Here is a 23,180-nt window from a genome sequence, read left to right on the forward strand (position 1 = left end):
TGATGCATATTCCAATTCTCAAATGGGCAGAGTGATCACATCTGGATTAGCCATCAAAATTTACAATTGCTTTGTACATAAAGTCAATTGTTTTTGCGGACCGGACCCGCGCCCAAATCGGGTGTCAGTAAAGCCGCGATCTGCTCGGATCTGGGTGCAGATCGCGTTAAAGGCCCGACGCCTGATTTTACCGCAATTTCAATTTTGGTAAAATCGGGCCCTATCCATCCAATTGCCTCACCTTGCCCACCAGACAAAATCTCCTACAGTCCTATACCATCCAAGAAGTCGCCCCTTATCCCATTAGCTAAAGTGTTACCCAACACAACTTAGTTTCTTGACCTCCAAGTCTACATTACGACAAAGTAAATAGATCAAAATCCTTGAGCCTGAGTTACTGAGGTTCTTCAAGCTAGATGCTTGCATGGCATTAGCACTGATGATGTAGAGATGCCGGCATTGGACTGGGGTAAACACAGTAAGAAGTCTCACAACACCAGGTTAAAGTCCAACAGGTTTATTTGGTAGCACAAGCCACTAGTTTTTGGAGCGCTGCTCCTTCGTCTCCTTACCTGATGAAGGAGCAGCACTCCGAAAGCTAGTGGCTTTTGCTACCAAATAAACCTGTTGGACTTTAACCTGGTGTTTTAAGGCTTCTTACTGTATTAGCACTGATAACAGTGATAGCAGTGGATGTTTATATTCCATCAATCACAGTAATCTATTCAAGGTGCTTTAGTGATCCTGATCAGCAAACATTGCATTTCATTAGTCACACTGAATCCAGTGAGTACAGTCATTTGTGGTGTTGAAATTCATTGTACTTATTCCAGTCATTGAGAAACTGGTTAGCTCAGACTGTTGTCATTCAAAATAGTGGCAATCGCACAGGTTTCGATCCCCGTTCTGACTAAGGCAAACTTCAGCCTGCCTCCTCAACCTGCATAGCCTATGGTTTGGTGATCAAATAAACAAGGATGTTACCTAGAGAAAAAGATTCCAGCCATCATAGTGCTAATTCATTCAATCCTTGTCTGAACTCCATTGGTATAACTAATGCAGTCAAGTGTGAGTCTTATCATGTAACTTGGTCAATTGTTTTTGTGTTTTTCTGATGAAAGGTTACAACCTGAAACTTAAACTCCATTTCTCTATCCACAGATGCTGCAAGACCTGCTGAGTATTTCCACCATTTTCTGTTTTTATTTCAGATTTCCAGCACCTGCAGTATTTTGCTTTTTCTTTTGCACTGTGAATTGTAGCAGAATTACTGTTCTCCATGTGATCTTTTATCTAAGGATCAAGACTGGTCTACACAAGCTTCACCTGCTCCATAGGCCTGGTAAGTTGTTGATCTTCCCTCACCATTGCCTATTGCAGCAGCAGATGTGGCAACGTGGAGACTTTCTGATTGTACAAAGTGAGCCCAGCAAATGCACATGCAGTCTGCACTGATCTTGCAAAATTCTTCATGTCTCGACTTTGAGCATCCTTTTTATTTTCACTTTGGGCATAATGTTCAAAGACGTGCTGGTTAGGTGCATTGGCCATGCTAAATTCTCCCTCAGTGTACCCGAAAAGGCACCGGAATGTGGCGACTAGGGGATTTTCACAGTAACTTCATTGCAGTGTGAATGTGACTAATAAATAAACTTTACTTTACTGTTCAAAACCATGGGCACGAGCTTCCAGCTCTTCACGCTGACGACACACACCCTGTGTGTTTCCGGGTGGCGTGGGGTGGATTCAATGGGAAATCGCATTGACAGCGGCGGTACCAGAAGATCCCACCGCACCTCCTGCCGCTGAGAAAAACACTGCGGGGAGGCCAGAAAATTCACACGGGTGTGTCCACATCAGAAGCACAGAATCTCTATCAATCTGTGCATTTGTTGGGGCACAGCCACACCATTTGAAAGAGATGGTCTGTAGAAATCTGCTGTGCAGAAGATGCAAGTATCTGCTGAGGAGTTAGTTTTTTTCCGGTTGTTTTTCACAGGTATTTCCTTTCTACCAACTGGGAATGTGCTCAGTGTACAGATTGCTAGATCTGGCAGAATACAATAATAAGCAATGTATCCATGGATACCACTGAGCAGCTTGAAAATCCTTGTTGAAAAATGCTATCCACATGAAAATTTGAGAATTTTAACAAGTATCTGCCCTTCAAGTGGTTTCATGTTAGTTTTGTCCAGCTAGTTTTGTGCTGATTCTTCCCAAGTACGAAATAACTACGGATACGATTATCACCTTTCTTTTTGCAAGTAACGAACAATTTTTAAAAAGGAATTCTCATGTGCACTGGCAGAGGCAAAGAAACTCTAGTACACCTAGATGTGTAATCAATTGTGACATTTGGCGAATCAACAATAGATGCCAAATGACTTTGTGCACATAGTAAGGCAATGTTTGTTATAAATGTCAATGAACACCTAAATTAGCATTGTGCTAGTGGCCTGCAACTATGTAAAAAAAGCACCATTGAGAAATACATAGGTTGGAATTTTCTGGGTGGTTCACACAGGTGGGATCTTCCAGTCCCTCCAACGGCAAAACCCTGCCCCGGGTTTCCGAGCAGCAGGGAGTGCATAGAATGGAAAACCTTGTTGCCAATAGCAGGCTGCCTCTGCAAAACCGCCATGGGGATTTGTGGAAAATCCAACCCAAAGTCAAGTCACTCTATTGACCAGTGTTGTGAGACATCCAAATGCAAGTTTATGGTTATGCTGCTCAATAATGCAAATAGGCAATCTGCAGTGTGGCAAGTACAGCAGTAGAAAACAATGGCCACCGGTTACTTTAAACCCTGTCCTGGCTGGAGACAATACACATCTCTTTAACCTGTGCTTAACCCTCTCTCCACTCACATTGTCTGTACCTTTAAGACTTGATTACCTGTAAAGACTCGCATTCAAACCATTATTTTGTAAATTGAGTTTGTGTCTTTATATGCCCTGTTTGAGAACTGAAATCCCACTTACCTGATGAAGGAGCAGCGCTCCGAAAGCTAGCAAATAAACCTGTTGGACTTTAACCTGGTGTTGTGAGACTTCTTACTGCACTTTAAACCCTCCATCATGCACCATAAAAACTCATCTCCAGCTGTTAGTAGATGAACAAAAAAATACCTCTCGTTCCAACTAGTTGTCTTTTCTGAAGTAGAATAATCCCTGGACCCAATCTTCAGTGAAATACTTCTCATTCTATAATCCTGTCAAATTTCACAAACGACTCAAATGTTGCGCACAGGGTGACCAAAAACATAGATTGACAATTTGAGGATTGCGTCTTACTTGCTGCAATGCTACTTACAGCGAGCGACCTGTGGATTATCCAAGAATCATGGTCAAATCGTCCATTTTCATGCCAAACAACAGGTGCAAATTCAACAGCTTGCCACCTGCCTGACGTTTGTTCAGAGATGCTGCCACTGCTATCAAATTGCTATGAAATCCTTTGATTCATTACTTTACTTCCAAAGTCCGGAGGAATTTTAAAAATTGGATGCATTTCTTTGCATCTCAAATAAACGCCTGGGCTCTGTTTCCATGGGCAATTAGTGGACGTGGCAGAGCCAGATTGGGTGTTTTACATACCAGTATTCTGGTTTATCATGTTTTTAGTGCTTTGGCATTTTGTCCATAAAACAAGATTTATTCATCTAATTGCTTCCTCAGAAATAGACCTTTAAAATTTTAGTGGCGTTAGGCAACTGATCCAAGAGTATTTATGATTACAATTCCTGAAGTAGAAACCTTCAAATAATCTTCTTCCCAAAATATAAAGCCCTTTAAACAAAAGGGCACTTCCCTAAAATGCACCAAATAATCTGAACCAAATTAAACACAGAAATATGAAACATTGTATTGCCCTGAGGCACACAGCATATTAAATAAGACACTCCTTAACAATCAGCTGTCAAAATTGCTGATCAGTTCAGGAATACAGATGAACTGGTTTTATACATTCTAAGAAGTTTAACAACACCAGGTTAAAGTCCAACAGGTTTATTTGGTAGCAAAAGCCACACAAGCTTCGGAGCTGCATACATTCTCCCAGTGTCTGTGTGGGTTTCTTCCAGGTGCTCCGGTTTCCTCCCATAGTCCAAGATGTGCAGGTTAGGTGGATTGGCTATGCTAAATTCCCCCTTAGTGTCCAAAAAAGTGTAGGTTAGGGGGATTAGCCGTGTAAGTACGTTGGGTAAGGGGGTAGGGCCTGGATAAGATGCTCTATCGGAGAGTCAGCGCACTATAGGTATTCTATGATTAAGGCCCTCCCTTCTATCGCAGTATCAGAACCAGAAAATCGAGATAAAAACCTATTTTTTTCCCCAATGTACCAGTAATAGTTCATATTTGCTATCTCAACCTATGGAGGTTAAAATATGGCAGAACCAATAACAATTTAGTTTCATTATCATTGCAGCTAAATATTACAGTGAGCGGTATGCTACTTTATAGTAAATTAAGTTTGAATTGTGCAGAATAAAATCACCTTATTCTATCTACATAGAAAATGAAACTCAAGAGACACAAAGTAGCCACTTTAGTGTACTTAGAAATTGCATCAGAGTCCTATATGCTTCGCAGATTTCTTATGAAAGTATTAGTTCAATTACACAGGAGCAGGTTAAACAGCACTGGTGTTGCTGTAATTCATTCATTTTAGGAGTGAATTAAAACAGGCAAAGTATTTTATTTTCTGCATTTCCCCTCTAGGTCGTCGGCTATTCGTTTTAAACCTATAAACTCTGGTTACTGGACCACTTGCCAGAGCAAACAGCCTTTCCTTACCAAAACCCAATTTTAAATATCTTTATTAGGCCCCATCCAACCTTCTCTGTTCTAAGGAGAACAATCGCAGCTTCTCCAATCTCTCTCCATGACTGAAGTTCCTCTTCTCTGGCATAATTCTGGCATACTTTCTTGCTACCCTCTCCAAACCTTTGCATTCTTCCCAAGCATGGTGCTCAAAATTGAACACAAAACACAACTGAGGCCTAGCCATTGTTTTACATTTTAAAAAAGTGTGGCGTTCTTGATTTTATATTCAATGTCCCTATTTACGAATGATGTGGAGATGCTGGCGTTGGACTGGGGTAAACACAGCAAGAAGTTTCACAACACCAGGTTAAAGTCCAACAGGTTTATTTGGTAGCAAAAGCCACGAGCTTTCGGAGCGCTGCTCCTTCGTCAGGTGAGTGGGATTTCAGTTCACAAACAAGGCATATAAAGACATAAACTCAATTTATAAAATAATGGTTGGAATGCGAGTCTTTACAGGTAATCAAGTCTTAAAGGTACAGACAATGTGAGTGGAGAGAGGGTTAAGCACAGGTTAAAGAGATGTGTATTGTCTCCAGCCAGGACAGTTAATGAGATTTCGCAAGCCCAGGCAAGTCGTGGGGGTTACAGATAGAATGACATGAACCCAAGATCCCGGTTGAGGCCGTCCTCATGTGTGCGGAACTTGGCTATCAGTCTCTGCTCAGCGACTCTGCGCTGTCGTGTGTCGTGAAGGCCACCTTGGAGAATGCTTACCTGAAGATCAGAGGCTGAATGCCCGCGACCGCTGAAGTGTTCCCCACCTGTTGGGGAACACTTCAGCGGTCACGGGCATTCGGCCTCTGATCTTCGGATAAGCGTTCTCCAAGGCGGCCTTCACGACACACGACAGCGCAGAGTCGCTGAGCAGAGACTGATAGCCAAGTTCCGCACACATGAGGATGGCCTCAACTGGGATCTTGGGTTCATTTCTCACTATCTGTAACCCCCACGACTTGCCTGGGTTTGCAAAATCTCATTAACTGTCCTGGCTGGAGACAATACACATCACTTTAACCTGTGCTTAACCCTCTCTCCACTCACATTGTCTGTATCTTTAAGACTTGATTACCTGTAAAGACTCGCACTCCAACCATTATTTTATAAATTGAGTTTGTGTCTTTATATGCCCTGTTTGTGAACTGAAATCCCACTCACCTGACGAAGGAGGAGCGAGCGCTCTGAAAGCTAGTGGCCTTTGCTACCAAATAAACCTGTTGGACTTTAACCTGGTGTTGTGAGACTTCTTACCCTATTTACGGAGCCAAATATCCCATATGCTTCCTTATCAATCTCCTTATCAACTTGCCCTGCCACCTTAAATATCTGTGAACATGCAGTCCAAGGTCCCTCCCTGCTCCTGTACTCTCAAAAATTAGATTATAAAAGCAAAATACTGTGGAAGCTAATCAAAACATTCAGCAGGTCTGGCGGCATCTGTGGAGAGAGAAACCAAGTTAACGTTTCAAGTCGAATATGACTCTTCTTCAGAATTATTTTAATTCTCGATTAGGATTACTTAGGTTATACTACCCATTCTTCATCCTTCCAAAGTGCATGATTTCATGCTTGGTTGCATTAAATTATAGGTTGTTGTGTGTCTGCCCATTCCACAACATTGTATATGTTCTCTGGAAATCTGTTACTATCCTGAAAACTATTTCTCTTCAAACATTATAGGATGGTGTTGAAATAAAGGAAGTCTTGGAAATACCATTATACATAACAAATTCCCATTCAAATTATGCAGCATTTTTCTTGCTAGAAATGGCTCATTAATTGAGTTATTTTGTTTAAGTGGACAAAGTATATTTTCTACAACTGAACCACTAAATTTGGCCAAGTGTAAGCAGCTACACGCAATGTCTGGATCAAATGTCTGATGCCACAGAGACTTATTGCCACTGGATTTAAGGATTTATAGTCAGTACTTATTTTTATGGAAGACATTTACACAAGAAGGGGGCAGAGACAAAAAGAATCTGGGTACCCAGTTACCATCTATCCTCCCTTCCCACAGCTTTAATTGCTTCTCGTTGAGCCACATGAATGAGGTAGTGTAAACTTGAATACTAAAACAATCAAGTTAAATAAAATTTCTTATCATAGACTTACCTATAGGGTATCCCAAAGCAAAATCGTTACTCTGTGTAGCAAATATTGGGAAGAGTCCAGCTTTACCAAATCGACTTTCTGGATTTGCTATCAGGAGAGTCAGAGTGCAGACAATTATGAAAACTGCAACCTTAGCCACAAGGACACTCCAAAGAAAACTCCAGTTTATGTGAGCCAGGTCTAAAACCACCATGTTCTTAAAAAGGAGGCCAGGAAGTGCAAACTTTGAGACAAAACTTCCTAAACCTTTGGCCTGGGTAGAAGTAATGATGTTCACTCGTCCAGCAACATATCCACAAAGAATAATGCCGAAACACTCTAAAAGAGCTGGGAATAGCCGATCAATAGACATTGAAGGACCAAAGCTTGCAGAGGAATTTGTGCCAATATCCAAATTTGCCATGCTGTTCGATTCCAGGCTTGTTTTATTTTGAAGAATTGGATCCATGAAACGAGTCAATGCTGATAGTTTTCACAGATCAACTAAAGTCTCCCATTGGGCGCTGAAAGAAAAATAAAATCAATAACAATTTGAACAGATATGTACTCATGGTATCAAAAGACAAATAGTAATCATCATTTTTAAAAATCTCCTCCCTTCTATAACAACATTGTTGGGGTATGATTCAATGGCTTTGAATACCTGACTCAAGAAGTCATACCTTTTGTTTTAACGCAAGCCGTGGTAGGGAGTGTCAACAGGCTTTGTGACTGCATGGGTATATCATAGTCAAGTTTGGTCCTAACCTCACCCAACATACATATATAACCAGATCTAAGTGATCACTCTACAGAATTGTGTTGTAGAACAATCATTTAGATCTGAAATGTTAACTCTGTTTCTCTTCACAGATGCTGTCAGATGTGCCGAGTTTATCTAGCATTTCCTGTTTGCATTTTAGATTTCTAACATTTGCAGTATTTTGCTTTTAAACAATTAACATGTAATTTTAATTCAAGTTCTTAAAATGTTGTGAGAATTGTAAGATTGGATAACATGAATTTGTTAACCTTGACTGAAGGAGTGAATAGGCTTTTATTCAAGATGACAGACAGTTATGTTAACCAATTACAGGTTATTGCAGTGTTAATGTAAGCCTACTTGTGACACTAATAAATAAACTTTAAAACTTTACTTTAAACTTATGTTACCTTGAGTTAGCCTTAGCTTAAGAGAAGGCATTATCTTAAAGTTAAGACATACGCCGGAACGCTACTGCCCCACCCGCCATGGAATTGGAGCGGGCAAAGGTCAGGCAACAAAAATGCCCATTGACCTCAGGTGGGAATTTCCGGTTTCACTCGAGCTCGGTAAAATCCCGCCCAAAATACATAATTAGTTAGAAACAAATTATCGACCAGTTGGCTAGTTTCCAGGAGTTGACTACCATGGGCTTTCAACATCTTTAAGATATTAAAAAAGGGGTCATGAGAATTGAGGAGGGTGTTTTAACATGTTATCCACGTTTTTGAAATCTGCACTTCATGTCCTAGTCTGAGAAGGGTGGTGAGAAGTCTGTTCAATTGTTGAAGTTAAGCTTCCTTCTCTTACTGTTAGTTACTGCTAATTAACTATTAAAAGAGTAACAAGTCAGGAAGATGAAAAGCAAGTGCCAATTAACAGTAACTGGCGGTAACTTTCAGAATTCACCATTTAAAGTATTGATTCTTGCCATGTGGTTAAGTCTGTAGAACTTGATCTGATTTACAATTGGGGAGTTATTGCAAACAAGTGAACCCCATAAATCTTAATCCAAATAAATCCAAGTTGTAACAACATCTAATATTCAACATTGTGTTCTAGTTTTGCAGGCATGGCTTGGTTGAGTACGGTTTGTGCTCTGCCTATTGTGAACAGCCAAAGGTACATGCTGTTTGATTCGATCCACTAGTTGTCGGGACACGAGGCCTACATGTACCTAGAAACACACTGGAACTGAAATTCATGTATCACATTACTCATTTGTGTGGGACGCAGAATGTCATGTTGGCTTGATGGCCAAATGTGCGAAAAACAACTCGTTTTGCAAGTAGTAGCAGCTCAAAATTAGTAGTTTCACCTGTTTCTCAAATTTTTGGGGTAACTTGAGGGAGACTGGGCACTTTCAGGTCTGAAAGTGACAGCCTTTGGCCCATTTGTGAGAACATGTGATACACAGCGAACAATGATCTGACTGGCATAGCCATTATCCTGCCAGATAGTTTTCAAGTGCCCAATTTTGGCATTAAGCTTGCACAGTAAACAAATGGCTCATGAGATTGTTGATGTGCTTGAAAGAGGTTTTATCAGAGAAGAGTGAACCATGAAAATAGCCATGTATAACAACAACGTATCTTTATATAGCACTCTTCAAGTTCTAAAAATGCCCCTAGGCACTTCATATGATTCACTAACTGGATAATCTCTCAGGTCTGTGTTAACATAATAAGAATTAGGGAATCCTACTGTTTGAAATTACTTTTAACTGTAAATTTGTGTAATGGTTAAAGAGCACAGTGGTTGCAAAGTGAGGCAACAAATTATGTGTAAACAATTTTTGGGACAGATGATTTTTCTATCTCAAAATTAATATTTGAAATGGGATTGCAGAAGATGGGCTCAGGAGAACATCATTGTTTGGCATATTTGATCCCATTCCTGCAGAATACCATTTCCCCATAACATTCAACAGCATAACCATCACTAACCAACCCCAACCATTAATGTCTAGGAGTTATGATTGACCAGAAACTTAACTGGACCAGCCTCATAAATACCATGGCAACAAGTTCAGGGTCAGAGGCTGGAAGTTCTGCAATGAGTAATTCACCTCCAAAGCCTATCCACCATGCACAAGGCACAAGATAGGAATGTGATGGAATACTCTCCACTTGCCTAGATTAGTGCAGCTCCAAAAACACTCAAGAAGTGCAACACCATCCAGGACAAAGCAACCCACTTGATCAGCATCCACCACCATCTACGACCTCAAACATTCCCTACTTCCACCATCAAAGCACAGTGGTAGTAGCATAACTATCTAGAAGATGCATTGCAGCTATGTGCCAAGGCTCCTTTGGCAGCACTTTCCAAACCCAAAAGCCCCACCATCAGCAACAAGAGCAATAGGCACATGGGAACACCAGCATCTTCAAGCCCCTCCCAGACACACACTATCCTGACTCAGAATTACATCGCTATTCCTGGGTCAAAATTTGCTCCCTCAGAGCAGTGTGGGTATACTTACCCCACATGAACTGCAATGGTTCAAGAAAGTGACCTTCAATACCATTACAAGACCACTTAGGGATGGACAATAAATGCTAGCCTTGCCACATCCCATGAATGAATAATAAAAAATACAATTTCCTGAGGAAATAATGCTGAAATGACCAGCACCTGGTTGTTTCTTAAATGAATCCTAGATTCTGGCCTCCACCTCCCTTCTGGCTTCCTTATGCAAAGTAACTAATCACAAACACAGGATTGGTAAACTATAAGTAGATTCTAGTCAAAGACTAGAATTAATTTTATGTACTCATTACAGAAGAGCGCAACAACAGGTCCTACTCTCGGGATTCAAAACACATAGCCACAACCATCATCAACACTAACAACAATATAGCCTATTGTGACCATGCTGCTTCTGCGATGATACATCTACTTCATTTATGTATTCCCTTAAAGTGATATCGCAATATTCTCTTTCTCCCCTCATTATGAAGTGCTCTCGAAAGGTTAGTCATAACACGAATCAATTCCAGCCTCCCGGACTACCTAGATCCACTTCAGTTTGCCTATCACCGCAACAGGTCTCACCCTGGCCCTGCACTCAACCCTGGAACACCTAGATAACAAAGGCACCTATGTATTGACTATAACTCAGCCTTCAACACCATTATTCCCACGAAACTCATCTCCAAATTCTGTGGCCTGGGCCACGGCACCTCCCTCTGTGACTGGATCCTGAACTTCCTAACTCTCAGACCACAATCAGTAAGGATAAGCAACAACACCTCCTCCACGATCATCCTCAACACCGGTGCCCCACAAGGCTGTGTTCCCAGCCCCCTACTATACTCCTTATACACCTATGACTGTGGCCAAATTCCCCTCCAATTCGATTTTCAAGTTTGGTGACGACACCACTGTGGTGGGTCGGATCTCAAACGATGACGAGACAGAGTACAGGGGTGAGATAGAGAATCTGGTGAACTGGTGCGGCAACAATAATCTCTCCCTCAATGTCAACAAAATGAAGGAGATTGTCATCAACTTCAGGAAGCTAAAGGAGAACATCCCCTGTTTACATCAACAGGGATGAAGTAGAAAGGGTCGTGAGCTTCAAGTTTTTAGGTGTCCAGATCACCAACAATTTGTCCTGGTCCCCCCATGCCGACACTATAGTTAAGAAAGCCCACGAACTCCTCTACTTTCTCAGAAGACTAAGGAAATTTGGCACGTCTACTACGACTCTCACCAACTTTTACAGATGCATCATAGAAAGCATTCTTTCTGGTTGTTTCATAGCTTGGTATGGCTCCTGCTCTGCCCAAGACCACAAGAAACTACAAAAGGTTGTGAATGTAGCCCAATCCATCATGCAAACCATCCATTGACTCGGTCTACACTTCCCACTGCCTCGGCAAAGCAGCCAGCATAATTAAGGACCCCACACACCCCGGACATTCTCTCTTCCACCTTCTTCTGTCAGGAAAAAGATACAAAAGTCTGAGGTCATGTACCAACCGACTCAAGAACAGCTTTTTCCCTGCTGCTGTCAGACTTTTGAATGAACTTATCTTGTATTAAGTTGATCTTTATCTACACCCTAGCTATGACTGTAACACTACATTCTGCACTCTCTCATTTCCTTCTCTGTGCTTTGTCTGTATAGCGCGCAAAAAATACTTTTCACTGTATGTTAATACATGTGACAATAATAAATCAAAGCAAAGATAACATTACATTCATTAAGAGTAAATTTACATACACACTAAGGTGGTTGCTAAACCTATTTACACAAAAGATAGATTTCTGTTGATGATAAGAGATTAAAGGGTCTGTAAAACATGTAGGTTGCTTACTAATCTTCCCAGATCTCATGACGGTGTAACCTTCCCGAGATCTAGACTCATCACTTGTTGTTGACTTATAAATTCATTGGTATTAGCATCCTGTGTACTACTGGACTGCTGGTTGTTTTATGGTTGACTTCCGCAATTTTACTCTGAGTTCATCTTGGGATATATTCTAGGCGCAACTAGATTGCTAGATGTTGTACAGCTGGGCAATTCCCTACATTGGCTTCTATTTCTCCTTAATGCCACCCCATGGGTAGGGTGAATGAGCAAAAGAATCATAGAAACCCTACAGTGCAGAAGGAGGCCATTCGGCCCATCGAGTCTGCACCGACCACAATCCCACCCAGGCCCTACCCCCACATATTTACCCGCTAACCTACACATCCCAGGACTCTAAGGGGCAATTTTTTTTTTTTTAACCTGGCCAATCAACCTAACCCGCACATCTTTGGACTGTGGGAGGAAACCGGAGCACCCGGAGGAAACCCACGCAGACACGAGGAGAATGTGCAAACCCCACACAGACAGTGACCCGAACCGGGAATCAAACCCAGGACCCTGGAGCTGTGAAGCAGCAGTGCTAACCACTGTGCTACCGTGCCGCCCTTTTGTCCTACTTGCAGACTAGGCATTTCAGCACCTGCATGTTGGTCTTGTGCCATCTTGATCCATCTGGTCTTTCAAAACGTTTCTCCTATATTCTTGAGAATTTGGACAGAAATGGCTTGGCATAGTTGCCCTAACCTGTTTCTCAAACATGGTGCCGCTGGTGACAGTAAGCCCATGTCAAAGGGTATCACTCTTGATGTCTTGTTTTGATTCTCTGCTTCTTGATTAATGCCTTAATAGTGAAGTCCATTTGCTCGCCAAGACTGTTGGATCTGGGAAGAGTGTGGCGACGCTTTCACATGGTTTATACCCCATTTGGCACCTTCAAAGTTTGCTAGTATATTGTGCTGGTTGTCTGATACAATCCCTTCAGTTGTATTGCGCTTATTGTGACTACCAAGGATGCACTGGAGGTATCCTTCAATTCTCTGATGATTAGAAACATGGAAAAGTAATTAGTGACGAGGAGAAAGTTATTAACAGGGTCAGTGAATAAATCTGTTGCCATTTTGGAGTAATTCCAATTCTCTTCACTCACCTAGTGGTGCACTAAGTCAGACCGTTTCCATAGTTAATAATTCCTGAAACAGATTTATAGTCTGTTGCCAGGGGCTTATAGCTTGAGGGGCGCCACGCCACATCAAGTGTGGCTGTCCAGGAGTCTCTCCAGCCATCCATGTCTGCACATCCTTCATGAGCCAATACCAGGTGATTCTTGTTTTTGACCTTTACAAAAGTATCAAAGTTCATATCTGACAGACATTGCTTGCTTTCTATGACTCTTGTGGTTTCACACCTAACTTCTTTGACCTATTTATTTCTGCCATTGCTTTTGCACAGAGGTCAATTTTCAAAAACATGTTTCTCAACATTTAGCCAAGCAAAGGTGCTGAAGACAGTATTTTAATACAACTGCTCTGACCTTTACTCCACACATTGTCCCAAGATGGGGGATTTCTACCCACACTTGGATCATGTTTAGCAATGTCCACTGATTCTGACAAGCAATATGTTCGTGCTTGCCCTTGTGTTGACTTTAGTGGTGAGAGGCACAAATTTGTCCACAAATCGTGTCACATTTACAATGTGAAAAGCATGTTCACTCAAAAAGAAGATTTCTCTATTCCGAATCTTCACTCTGGTTTGTCTTGCTGCTAACCTCATGTACATGTGCTGCAATTGCGTGTGTCTCTGATGCACTTCCTGTTGCTGAGGCTAGAATGCTCCACATACCTTTTGTTTGGTTGTATCTTATTGTAACCTCTGGTCACACCTCCAGAACTAGATTTCCTGCATTGGTAAGCCTGAGGCCCTCTTATACTGCATGCATTGCAAAGGGTTTGGAACACAGGACAGCTTTGCGATGATTGCAAGAGACCAAACTTCCCACATGATTTGCTTTCTTGCTGCAGCTTGGCTACCCTGTTGATATAGGTAGCCACACCCAATGCTTGTCACTCAGCCACATGGCTTGGAGGATCCAAGTGTAGCAAGGTTACCTGCCCACAAGCAGAAAGTGGTCAATTGAACTTATTAAAGGTTTGTTGTCAGAGATCAAGTGGGATTTTTCAGTTTGCTTCCACTACTCTGCAGGGAGCAGGAGGCTGTACAAATGCCTGGAGATGGCATCCCAGTGCCAGTTAGGTGGTGCGGGCAGGGGAGGCTGTGTCATCTAGTGCTCCTAGCAGGCTTGAAAGTCTGGCTGTCTGGGTTCAGCAGCAGTTGCAGGCCACCATCAGGAGGTCAACATCATGCCAGTGATGGCCAGCTACTAAAGCCATTTTATTTAAAATTAAGAGAAAGGTTTCGAGTGAGAACACCTCCAATTTGGGTGTCCTCTCATTTACTCACAATGGCATCATGCTGCTGCTTTCCAATTGGACAGTCTCCAATTGGCCTGCCAGCTTTGACAATCCACCCTCCATCCGAATTGAATGGCAGATCTGCCCACTGACCACTAATTGGCCAATTCAGGGGAAGTCACAGATGAGTGACTGTTCCTCACACAGTGCCAGCTTCTTTGAGCTTGATGCCCAGGTCTTGAAACCCACAGGGAAAACACCGTCCCTGACCTTCTGTTGCTAATCTAGTTTTCAATTCAAACTATATCAGATAAATGCATTATGTTTAAATGACACTAAAAGATAGCAGTTGGGTCAATTTGATTGAGATCATCGAACCTGTCATGGCTTAGCACAGCAACTAATAAGTTAAGAAAAAGCCAGTTAATGAAGATGGCTGAGTAAACAAGCTTAACCATAAACAGAACTGTCACAAGACTGAGTTGTGACAGAAAACACAGTCTGACCACAACTAACTCAAAATTGGCTTAACACTGTTGAATATCACCTCGGTCATATTTTATTGCAGTAATTCTTGAACCTTAAAGGCTTTCACATTTCATAGGGACACCACAGTGGCACAGTGGTTAGCACTGCTGCATCACAGCACCAGGATCCTGGGTTCGATTCCCAGCTTGGGTCACCTTCTGTGTGGAGTTTGCACGTTCTCCCCATGTCTGCATGGGTTTCCTCCGGGTGCTCCGGTTTCCTCCCACAATCTGAAAGATGTGCTAGTTAGGTGCACTGACCCGAACAGGCACCAGACTGTGGCGACGAGGGGGATTTCACAGTAACTTCATTGCAGTGTAAGCCTTACTTGTGACTAATAAATAAACTTTACTTTAACTGTAATGTCTTTGCTGTGGCACATTCTGAAAGATACTAGCTGCCGATCTAAAGTGGTGTTTCCTTTCGCTTTCAAAGATTTTTTTACCATTTCCTCACCCTTAATCCAAAGTCCATTCACATCACTTTGCTCACTGTCTGACATTCTGCCTCCAGTTTGGCAAGTTATCCATTGGAAATAGCTCCTATTATTAAGAAAACTCTGTATTTAATTGTAGTTTCTTCTGTCTGCCAGCTACATTGTTGACATGCCAAGTCCCTGTTGGTACAACAATTTTGTGGAAAAGTCCAACTCTTGGACAGTTGCTACCCTATTCTGAGGGATATGCAATGTTCCATATGTCAGTTACTTCCATTGAGGTTTTGCATGCAAATATACAAAGTCCAATGTATTAATTAAAAGGATTCAAACTGGAGTTTTTGGAATCATCAGATCTGTGTTTTGGAATCAAACTACTTTATTATTGTTTCTGGTGTTGTATACTAAAGAATATTTCCCTCTGATTCAAGATGTTACCATTTGAAATGAGGATTTCTGAGATCATGTCATGATTCGAGGGGTTGCACTTCAATAGAGCCAGGACTGAGTTCCTTGCAGAGAGTTCAGTTAGTGCTATTGGGGAGGGTTTAAACTAATTTGGCAGGGGTATGGGAACCAGGAGGTATTGTCAGAGAGCAATACCAAGGTGCACAGAATACTGGAAGAGAGAAGTAGTACTAGAATAGGGAATAGTAAGTTAACAAATGGGGTCAGAGTAAGGAAGAAAGTAATAAAGTCTAAATCAGTGTAACTGTACATGTATGTGAATGCACAGATTGTGCCAAATAAGACTGTGAGGTGCAAGCATTGATTGTCATTTGGAAATATGACAGTGTGGCTATGAGAGAGACCTGGCTCAAAGAAGGACAGCACTGAGAGTTCAATATTCCTGGATAAAAGTTGTTCAGGAAAGAAAGAAAAGGGGGAAAGGTGGTGGTATTGATTAAGGAGAGCACTGCAGTGCTGGAGAGAGAGGATGCCCAAGCGGTGTCAAGGACAGAATTGATTTGGCTAGAGTTAAGGAACAAAACCATGCAATTACATTACTCGGTGTCAGTCCATATGCCATCAATTAGTGGGAAGGATATAGAGGAACAAATTTGCAAGGAAAGGCGCAAAGATTACATAGTAATTACAATGGAGGGCTTTAATTATCTGTGTATAGACTGGGATAGTGGTATTGTAAAGGACAGGGAGGGGCAAGAGGGTTCCATAAGTGTTTTCAGGAAAATGTTCCCAAGAAAAGAGACAACTTAGACTGGTTTTTCAGATTAGGTGGGAGAAGTGGCAGTAGGAGAACATTTATAGGACAGTGATCCTTTATCATAAGGTTTAGGCTGACTATGGAAAGGACAAAGAACAATCCAGAGTAAGAATAATTAACAGGAGAAACCGTAAATGGGGTAAGAACGTGTCTGGGTTGGCAGAAATAACAGCAGCTGATCAATGGGCTACCTTCAAAGAAGAGATGGTTCATGCACAGTCAAGGCATATTCCCTCAAAAGGGAAAGGTCGGGCAAACAAAGCCAGAGTTCTCTGGATGACGAAAGAAACAGAAATTAAGATAAAGTGTGCTTACAACAAACGTCAGGTAGAAAACACAATTGAGAACCAGGCTGGTTATAGAGGTTCAGAGTGAAGGTGAAAAACAAGAGAAGCAAAAAGGAGTATCAAATAAGTATGAAAGGTAGCCAACATGAAAGGGAATTCCAAAGTCTTCTATGGCCTATAAATAGTAAAAGGAACAGGGACTATTAGGAACCAAAGAGGGGATTTGCACATGGAGGCAGAGGGCATAGCTGAGGTATTAAATAAATACTTTGCACCTGTCTTTACCAAGGAAGAAGATGTTTCCCAAGCCATGGTGAAAAATGATGTAATTCAGACACTAGAGAGGTTTAAAATTAATAAGGAGGTGGTATTAGATAGGCTGTCTGTACTTAAAGCTGATAAGGCACCAGGACCGGATGAGATGCACCTCAAGGTTACTGAGGGAAATGAGTGGTGGCACAGTGGTTAGCACTGCTGCCTCTCAGCGCCAGGGACCTGGGTTCAATTCCCGGCTTGGGTCACTGTCTGTGTGGAGGTTGCACATTCTCTCCCTGTCTGTGTGGGCTTCCTCCAGGCACTCCGGTTTCCTCCCACAGTTTGAAAGACATGCTGGTTAGGTGCATTGACCTGAACAGGTTGCGGACTGTGGTGACTAGGGGAATTTCACAGTAACTTCATTGCAGTGTTAATGTAAGCCTTGCTTGTGACTAATAAATAACCTTTTACTTTACTATATGGGCTAAGTAAGGAAAGCCAGCATTGATTTCTTAAGGGAAAATCATGTTTGACTAACTTGCTAGAGTTTTTTTGAAGAGTTAACCAAGAGGGCTGATGAAGATAATGCTGTTGATGTGGTCCAGAAGGCATTTGATACGATGCTGCACAATGGAGTTGTGAGCAAAATCATGGCTCATGAGTAAAAGGGACAGTATCAGCAGCATAGATACAAAATTGGCCGAGTGACAGGATACAGTGAGTAGTGGTTAATGGATGTTTTTTGGTCTGGAAGGTTTGTTCTGGAGTTCCCCAGATATCCATTAATGACCTATACCTTGGTGTAAAAGGCATAATTTAAAAATTTGCAAATGATACAAAACTTGGAAGCATTGTGAACTGTAAGGAGGATAGAGTAGAACTTCAAAAGGCATGGATAAGTTGCTGGAATGGATGGGCAGGTGGCAGATGAAGTTCAATGCAGAGAAATGTGAAATACAATACAAAATTAAGTGCACAATTCTAAAAGGATGTAGGAGTAATGGGACCTGGGTATATGTGTGCACAAGTCATTAAAGCTGTCAGGACAGGTTAAGAGTGTTGTTAATAAAGCTTAGGTTTTATGAATAGGAGCTTAGACTACATGAACAAGGAAGTAATTTTGAACTTGTTTAAGACACTGGTTCAGCCTCAGCATCCAGTTCTGGCTGCCACACTTTAGAAAGATGTGAAGACATTGGAGATTGTACAGAAAAGATTCATGAGAATGGTTCCAGGAGTAAGGAATTTCAGTTATCTAGCTAGATTTGGGAAGTTGGGACTGTTTGTCTTGGAGAAGAGATGGTTAAGAGGAAATTTAATAGAAGTATTCAAGATAATGAAGCAGCTGGGCAGAGTAGATAGGAAAAAATAATTCCCACTCATGAAAAGATTGAGAACGAGAGGGCAAAGATCTAAACGAATTGGCAAAAGAAGCAATGAGAAAAAAACTTTTTCATGCAGTGAGCGGCTAAGGTCTAGAATGCATCGCCTGAACATGCGGTGAAGGCAGAGTCAAAGCATTCAAAAGAGAATTAGACTGTCATCTGAAAATGAAGCATGTGCAGGGTTACAGGCAGAAGGCAGAGGAACGGCACTAGGTGAATTGTGCATTCAGAGGTCCAGTGCAGACATGGTGGGGTTGAATAGCCTCCTTCTGCGCTGCAACATTTCTGTGAGTTGCAAGCTTTGTCCAGCCCATAGTCATAAATGCAAAATATGGGCTCACATGGAGCTAAGAATATATTTAGAGCCAAGGAAGCATTTCAGGGATTGACTTCCTATTGGGTTTCAGTTCCATTGCAGGTAGCAGTATCTTGTTAGGCAAATTTGATTTTGCTCTTGCTACTTGAAAACTGTTCATTCTATGTAAATTGATCAGCTGGTAGTTTGGAGTTGTACCTCCTATTTGGGGTAGTGCTTTTCATTGCAGCTTTTGTAAAGAGTGACAATTCATGTGAATGTTCTGGGACATTTCAGTATACAGAATAAAAGTTTCCTAGCAATAACTCTGGTGCTATGTGATCGTCCATCTATACATCAGGCAGTCCAGATCATCATAGTAACCAGGGCCACTAAAGCCAAGCAAATATTTAGTGTAATTACCCAAGTGATCCTTGGGTGTGAACCCAATCCAGTCCTCACACACCTACAGTTCTAGCAATTGCTATTAGGAGCTTGAATCTCAATTGATTTCATTCTCCTTAACCAAGGGACACAAAAGCCAATTGTTGTATTCATACTGGTGTCATCTGCAGAGATTAACAAATTCACTCCAGATTGAGATTGAACCTGGGAATTTCTTAGTCTTCCCAATCTTTCAGTTATTCCATCTGAGCCAAATGAGCTAAGGGTTTAACAGTGTCAGCTGAACCCTGAGCTGCGCCTTAAAAACATGTCCCTAAATATAGATTACATATTAATATTGCACAAGAAGCATTCTTGGTAAATTCACAGAAGACAATACATATCAACATATCATGTTTACCAAATAACTCATATCAGTTTACCTCAAATGTTATCTTAATTGTATGCAGTTTTCATGCTACATTACACAGAATAAGTAGTATTCTCCAGTCAAATTCAAAAGACAGATTTACTATGCATTATGCAACAACAGTACAAAATACAGTTGAGAGAACCTAAAATGTAATTATCCATCACCTTCGAGTTTTCATACTAGCAAAGACAGTAGGACATCCTGCTCATCACTAACATTTGAGAATTTCACAAATTTTGCTTCAATAATCAGCACTCTACATTTTTAGATTTGTACATTTACCAGGATGCTGCCTGGTTTGGAGGGTAGGTCTTATGAGGAAAGGTTGAGGGAGTTGCAGGATATTCTGGAGGGTCTGAAAATAGATAAATCCCCTGGTCCGGATGGGATTTATCCAAGGATTCTCTGGGAGGCAAGAGAAGTGATTGCAGAGCCTCTGGCTCTGATCTTCAGGTCGTCGTTGGCCTCTGGTATAGTACCAGAAGATTGGAGGTTAGCGAATGTTGTCCCATTGTTTAAGAAGGGGAACAGAGACTTCCCCGGGAATTATAGACCGGTGAGTCTCACTTCTGTTGTCGGCAAGATGTTGGAAAAAATTATAAGGGATAGGATTTATAGTTATTTGGAGAGTAATGAGTTGATAGGTGATAGTCAGCATGGTTTTGTGGCAGGTAGGTCGTGCCTTACTAACCTTATTGAGTTTTTTGAGAAAGTGACCAAGGAGGTGGATGGGGGCAAGGCAGTGGACGTGGTATATATGGATTTTAGTAAGGCGTTTGATAAGGTTCACCATGGTAGGCTTCTGCAGAAAATGCAGATGTATGGGATTGGGGGTGATCTAGGAAATTGGATCAGGAATTGGCTAGCGGATAGGAAACAGAGGGTGGTGGTTGATAGTAAATATTCATCATGGAGTGCGGTTACAAGTGGTGTACCTCAGGGATCTGTTTTGGGGCCACTGCTGTTTGTAATATTTATTAATGATCTGGATGAGGGTATAGTTGGGTGGATTAGCAAATTTGCTGATGACACCAAAGTCGGTGGTGTGGTAGACAGTGAGGAAGGGTGTCGTAGTTTGCAGGAAGACTTAGACAGGTTGCAAAGTTGGGCCGGGAGGTGGCGGATGGAGTTTAATGCGGAGAAGTGTGAGGTAATTCACTTTGGTAGGAATAACAGATGTGTTGAGTATAGGGCTAACGGGAGGACTTTGAATAGTGTGGAGGAGCAGAGGGATCTAGGTGTATGTGTGCATAGATCCCTGAAAGTTGGGAATCAAGTAGATAAGGTTGTTAAGAAGGCATATGGTGTCTTGGCGTTTATTGGTAGGGGGATTGAATTTAGGAGTCGTAGCGTTATGTTGCAACTGTACACAACTCTGGTGCGGCCGCACTTGGAGTACTGTGTGCAGTTCTGGTCCCCACATTACAGGAAGGATGTGGAGGCTTTGGAGAGGGTGCAGAGGAGGTTTACCAGGATGTTGCCTGGTATGGAGGGGAGATCCTATGAGGAGAGGCTGAGGGATTTGGGATTGTTTTCGCTGGAAAGGCGGCGGCTAAGAGGGGATCTTATTGAAACATATAAGATGATTAGAGGTTTAGATAGGGTGGATAGTGATAGCCTTTTTCCTCTGATGGAGAAATCCAGCACGAGGGGGCATGGCTTTAAATTGAGGGGGGGTAGTTATAGAACCGATGTCAGGGGTAGGTTCTTTACCCAGAGGGTGGTGAGGGATTGGAATGCCCTGCCAGCATCAGTTGTAAATGCGCCTAGTTTGGGGGCGTTTAAGAGATCCGTAGATAGGTTCATGGACGAAAAGAAATTGGTTTAGGTTGGAGGGTCACAGTTTTTTTTTTTAACTGGTCGGTGCAACATCGTGGGCCGAAGGGCCTGTTCTGCGCTGTAATGTTCTATGTTCTATGTTCTATGTTCTATGAGTTGGGCTGTTCTCTCTGGAGCGGAGGAGGCTGAGGGGAGACTTAATAGAGGTTTATAAAATGATGAAGGGGATAGAGTGAACGTTCAAAGACTATTTCCTCGGGTGGATGGAGCTATTACAAGGGGGCATAACTATAGGGTTCGTGGTGGGAGATACAGGAAGGATATCAGAGGTAGGTTCTTTACGCAGAGAGTGGTTGGGGTGTGGAATGGACTGCCTGCAGTGATAGTGGAGTCAGACACTTTAGGAACATTTAAGCGGTTATTGGATAGGCACATGGAGCACACCAGGATGAAAGGGAGTGGGATAGCTTGATCTTGGTTTCAGATAAAGCTCGGCACAACATCGTGGGCCGAAGGGCCTGTTCTGTGCTGTACTGTACTGTTCTATGTTCATACAGTTCCACTTTGTCTCAGCAAATATTAGTATTTCACATTCATACTGCTCTAAAACTAAGTATCATTATTTAAAACACTACAGTATGATTGCAGCTGGAAAACACTTGAAATAAATGAACAAATATTACATTATTTAGCAATTACGTACACAAGCAGATAATTTAAGGGATGAAGAATAATTCTGTGAGAGTGACTAAACATGGTTAACAGGTAAGTCATGCTATTTGTATTTTTATGCGTTTTCTTTCTTTCCACTCTCTTCTGTTACTGATGTGTTCCTCTCAGTTTTAATGAAGCGTTATAGCCACAGGGGATTAAGTTGCCTGGTCTCCACAGATGCTAACTGATCTGCTGTTTGTATCAGATTTACTGTTACAATATAGTATCTTCCCAAGTGGAGGCACCAGCCCGATGTTACTGTGGAATTGAGAGGTTTTTATACAGAACAACAATCCCTTATCTAACAACTGACACATGCAGCATCCACACATTTCCCCGTTCAAACGTGACGGGGAGGTTTAGCGGCTCCACCCAGCTACATTCAGCTCTGGAGCTGCTGAATAACCCAAGCGAGCCAACAGCACAGAGCATTGCACCATTAGCCGAGGTGTAATGTTTGGTAAAAGATTTCTGCTGTTCGTCACTGTCGCAAAACCTGGACATGAAATAAAACTCTGTGCTGGACTGAGACAATCATCAGTCCAGCTTCCGCACAAAGGCAGCAGCTAACAAGAGCACCTTCATGTTTCTTTGCCGTACAATGTATTAAAAGACTGTTACCGTGCACGTTGCTGACGGATCTTGTCCTTTTCTCTCTCTCGAGCTTGTCCTCTGCTGTCGAGCCGCACTTCCCGCTCCGCCTCTCCGATCAACTCCAGCTCCGGCGCTGCCTAGTGATAGCGCGCCCGCCCTGAGTGACAGCGGGTCAGAGCCAACCACAGCACCTCCCCACCCCCAGCACGTCCCCCAACATCCCCCCCCCCCCCCCCGAACGTCCCCCACCACCCACCCACCCGCAGCACGTCCAGCACCCAGAGGACCTCCCCCCCCACACACTCAACCAGCTTTACAGCAGGCAGCGATGCCACTCAGTTTTGATTTCAAAGCGACAGAAGACGAGTGGATATTTTCTGCCTGGAGGATGTACACATGGTTCCCCAGGGACCCCTAGCCGGTTTAGTTTAAATACTTCAGTGGTCAGCGTT

The 23,180-nt window shown here is 42.3% G+C and overlaps 1 protein-coding gene across 7 annotated transcripts in view; it reads right to left on the reverse strand.

Moving 5' to 3' along the window:
• Positions 1-22,863, reverse strand: part of LOC144503689 (lysosomal cholesterol signaling protein-like) — a 65,488-nt gene extending 42,625 nt beyond the window's left edge. For 4 of the 7 annotated variants that reach the window (XM_078228422.1, XM_078228419.1, XM_078228421.1 and 1 more), the window contains exons 1-2: positions 22,756-22,863; positions 6,939-7,441 (exon numbers count right to left, since the gene is read on the reverse strand). In XM_078228422.1, coding sequence (XP_078084548.1) covers positions 6,939-7,386 — 448 coding nt within the window. In that variant the 5' untranslated portion in view covers positions 7,387-7,441; positions 22,756-22,863. The remainder of the gene's footprint in view (positions 1-6,938; positions 7,442-22,755) is intronic. The other 3 variants (XM_078228425.1, XM_078228420.1, XM_078228424.1) reach the window with 1 other exon arrangement.
• Between the last annotated feature and the right edge of the window lie 317 nt (positions 22,864-23,180).

This window comes from Mustelus asterias, chromosome 14, assembly GCF_964213995.1.
Source record: "Mustelus asterias chromosome 14, sMusAst1.hap1.1, whole genome shotgun sequence".
NCBI classification, from domain to species: Eukaryota; Metazoa; Chordata; class Chondrichthyes; order Carcharhiniformes; family Triakidae; genus Mustelus; species Mustelus asterias.